The sequence below is a fragment of the Gavialis gangeticus genome, unplaced genomic scaffold (assembly GCF_001723915.1).
Source record: "Gavialis gangeticus isolate Ggan-Ray unplaced genomic scaffold, GavGan_comp1, whole genome shotgun sequence".
NCBI classification, from domain to species: Eukaryota; Metazoa; Chordata; order Crocodylia; family Gavialidae; genus Gavialis; species Gavialis gangeticus.
In genome coordinates this window covers 15560853-15564872 of record NW_017729032.1, presented here as the reverse complement: position 1 = coordinate 15564872, position 4020 = coordinate 15560853, and the positions used below count along the sequence as shown (strand labels likewise).

At 39.4% G+C, this 4020-nt stretch overlaps 1 protein-coding gene across 3 annotated transcripts in view; it reads left to right on the top strand.

Moving 5' to 3' along the window:
• The first annotated feature begins 269 nt into the window (after positions 1–269).
• Positions 270–4020, top strand: part of GRM5 (glutamate metabotropic receptor 5) — a 601605-nt gene continuing 597854 nt past the window's right edge. For all 3 annotated transcript variants that reach the window (XM_019525401.1, XM_019525400.1, XM_019525399.1), the window contains exon 1: positions 270–1144. In XM_019525401.1, coding sequence (XP_019380946.1) covers positions 466–1144 — 679 coding nt within the window. In that variant the 5' untranslated portion in view covers positions 270–465. The remainder of the gene's footprint in view (positions 1145–4020) is intronic.

Genomic DNA, 4020 nt, shown 5'->3' with positions numbered 1-4020 from the left:
TGGTTGTGCCTCTAACAGTCTGCCTCCCCTAAATTGTCCTTTGTGTATCCCTTAGAGATCATATGGACTTTATTCAAATAATGCTTACTTATACCAGTTGAGAATCTGGCTTGGTATCATACAGTAAAATACAAAAAAAGAAGGATTTCCAGCTTCAGTGATATGTTAAATAGTAAATACTTGATAAGGTTTTTTTTAATCATTGACTCCAGGATTTCATCTTTACAACTGATTTTAAAGCTAGTTCTGTTTTACTTTTTTTTAAGGATATGAAGATTATGCTCACATGTGCAGCTCTGCATAGCTGTTTCCTTGGAGACAATGGTGGTTCCTTAAAGAATACATGGAAATACCTGGTTAACCATCAGTTTTCTGCTTCTCTTATCCAGAAGATAGACTAACTGCTTTTTAACAGCTCCCCATTGTATTCCAACATGTCTCTACCAGCTTAAACCATTTCCTAAAATGGTCCTTTTGCTGATCCTTGCAATCCTGTTATTGAAGGAGGATGTCAACAGGAACTTTGGACTTTTGGTTTCTGCACAGACCAATGAAAGAAGGGTGGTTGCATATATGCCTGGTGATATCATTATTGGAGCTCTGTTTTCAGTTCATCATCAGCCAACTGTTGACAAGGTCCATGAGAGGAAATGTGGAGAGGTAAGGGAGCAATATGGCATACAGAGAGTGGAGGCAATGCTTCATACCCTTGACAGAATTAATTTGGACCCAACACTGTTGCCAAATATAACATTAGGCTGTGAAATAAGAGACTCATGTTGGCATTCTGCTGTGGCTCTGGAGCAAAGCATTGAGTTTATAAGGGACTCTCTTATTTCGTCGGAAGAAGAGGAAGGGCTGGTACGCTGTGTTGATGGATCTTCATCATCTTTCCGCTCCAAAAAACCGATTGTTGGTGTCATTGGACCTGGTTCTAGTTCAGTAGCAATCCAAGTCCAGAACTTGTTGCAGCTTTTCAATATACCTCAGATAGCTTATTCTGCCACAAGCATGGACTTAAGTGACAAAACTCTGTTCAAATACTTCATGAGAGTCGTTCCATCTGATGCACAACAAGCTCGGGCCATGGTGGACATTGTCAAACGGTATAACTGGACCTATGTTTCTGCTGTGCATACCGAAGGTAAGTGTGTTAATTTTTTTTCAACAAAGAGTTACTTTGAATTGTGAGTCGTAGTCAATTTCTAGATAATTGTAGTGTTATTATCTTTACAAAAACCAAACAAACCTGTAAGTGGTTCTACACTTCAATTTTGTTTGACTTGCCATAATCAGTCGGGTGTTAACTGAATGAAAAGTTTGAAATCCAGAGGTTCACTGCATGAGAAGTATTTGTGTAAATGATAAATTATGTGAAAAAAGTGTTTAGCTCAGAAGACATTAGTCAGACATTTTTTAAGCATCATTTAATTACATTAATGAATCTGCCACTTGATATAGGTTATTCATTGTGTTTATGGTTGTGGTAACTGCTAATGGAACAACTGGTAATGGCTTTACTGGTAAGGAGCACAGTAGCAGTGGCTGAACTTGTATAAGCTCCTAGTTAGTCCCTGGTATGTGCCCAAAGAGGGAAGGGGTCATTTATCTAAGATGAGGATTTATCTAAGATGAGGAACAGATTACCTGGGCTCCCCATCTAAGGACACTAGGTAATTTTCTCTTCATTTCCCTGTCTAAAGTTAGTGTATATGAGGCCAGGGCTGCACATGGCATGTGTTTGCCTGTCTTCAAGTTTCTGTTAGGCATTAGAGATTTTACTGAGAGAGTTAGAGACACTTAGAGAGTTTACCAAGATGTGCATGGAGCAAAAGGGTGTGAGAGGGATGAGTAGGTGTAGATTCCAAAGCCTAACTTGCCTTATTGTGTGGTGTTGCTGAGCTGAACAGGTTAACAGCAGTGCAGGTGACCAAATTGTATACCCTTTTCCATATGAAGTATTTAACTAGTGCCTTCTACAACATCATTAATGCTTCCTTATCTTTATTGGAAATACATCACCTGATAAAAATTTAAGGTCATGTTTGGTCACCTATTTTCAAAAAAGATTAATTTTAAATTGGGACAAATGAAGGGAAGTACTACTAGAATTATTATGAAAACAGCAAGTCAATCTTTTGAGAGCTTAAAATATCATGGTTTGGTTAGGCTACCAAAATGAAAGCTGAGAAGGGATGCGATTTCTGCCTATACATATATCACTTTGGAGAAACATCAAGAAGGGGTAAATTCATTTAATGTAAAATCCAGTGTTGATGCAAGAACCAACGACTGAACAATTTAGTCTGGAAAATAGGCAAAGACTTCCAACCATAAGAGTTTTTAGTGGGGGTAAAATATGTAAATAATTTAAGACAGAGTTTGCTAAGTATAAGAAAATAATTATATGAACTGCAGTCTGTGATAGCCAGGGTTTGAACCTGATGATCCAGGAGGAGCCTTGCAGTCTTATATTCTTAAGTGAGAAGAGAAACAGCTCAAACTATTGCAGATTAATTATTCATTTATTGATCCATGATCTTAAGAGTTACCTCTTACCCTTAGATGCCTGACCTACTTCCAAGAGTGGGTTAACAGAGAAGTACTGATCACATAATGCGTACAATATGGAACAGGGTCCTTTTTTTAATAGTGAGTGTGCTATCCAAAAGAATGGTGTGTTTCCTTGTCTAGTTGCAAACACTTGATTAGTACTATAAGAAGATATAGTCCTGGCTGTATTATAGCAAGATCTATCCTCCCCTTCATGTCATGGAGGTGATGCTTTGCCAGTGTTCATTTGGGGGTAATGTTGACCTGATGTGTGGCTGTGGAGACCTCTTTTTCCATGGATAAGTGAAACTTTTGCCTGTAAGTACTAAAAGGCCGTTGACTGCAGTGAACATAAACCATCTTAGAATATCTATGCAGATTTCTCAGTGTGATTTTTTCCATCATGATAATGAGGGCTGGTGAATAATTGCAGTCATATTCAAAAATGTATGCAGGAATACATTAGCAGTTTAATATAATAGTGTATAAATCACACAGCTTTGTATCGTGTGGCGAAGCTGCTTTGGGCCATCTGATGCCTTTGCATATCTCCTTGTGTGCAACTTTCCCAACTCCAAATATGTGTGAATATTAACATGGAGGCATGGAAAAAATAGAGGCTATTTCAGGTTGGCATATTAATTTATTTTTTATGTGATACTCTCATGTTCTGTTTAGGCTGTGTCCCTAATATAAGGTTAAAGATTCATTGCAATCAGACTAGCATACCAGGAATGATAACAGCTCTTGTAGATGAGATTTTTGCAGAGTGAAAATGCTTAACTTCTGACACTTCCCATGGCCACCCAGCATGGAGTAGATGGTAACATATGGCTTGATAATCTCATCGGAGCAGCTGCTTTGGTTGAATGTTGGGAAGAAGAGCCACTGGAAATGAAATGGGAAATTGTTGTTGTAGGAAGACAGGGTGATAATCATGGGTGTTGGGGCATGAGGAAACAAAAGGATAATCACCAACATTTTAATTAGTAGGAGGTATGCCCATCCCTTGCCTGATCAACATTAGTCAGACAACAGGCCATAGCCCTGGATAGGAGAGATAGGAAAGCCATGCCACTCTGGAGCAACACTGGAAAGATGAGTGCTCTAACAGCTGTTCCTTGAACAGGTAGGTGAATGTAGTCATGCCATCCATTAAAAAAATCTCCATGTCTGTTTTTGGGTGTTCTGCTCTGGCAAGGTTGTGTGACCTGTATGTGTGTGTGACCCTTTCATCCCTTTATAGCGCACAAGGGTTACCCAAAATCCGGGCCTTTGTTTGAAACCTATATCCTTGTTTGGGTGTTTAGATTGTAAATTCTTGGCATGGGGTCTGTCTTCCTTCTGTTTCCAGGAGGTACTGGCACCTTGTATACTTTGGGTGCTATCACTATCTGGACCGCCCCTCCAAACCCTCCTCCAAAAACAGAAGCACAACAAAACAAGCCCCCCCCAACCCCCCCCCCC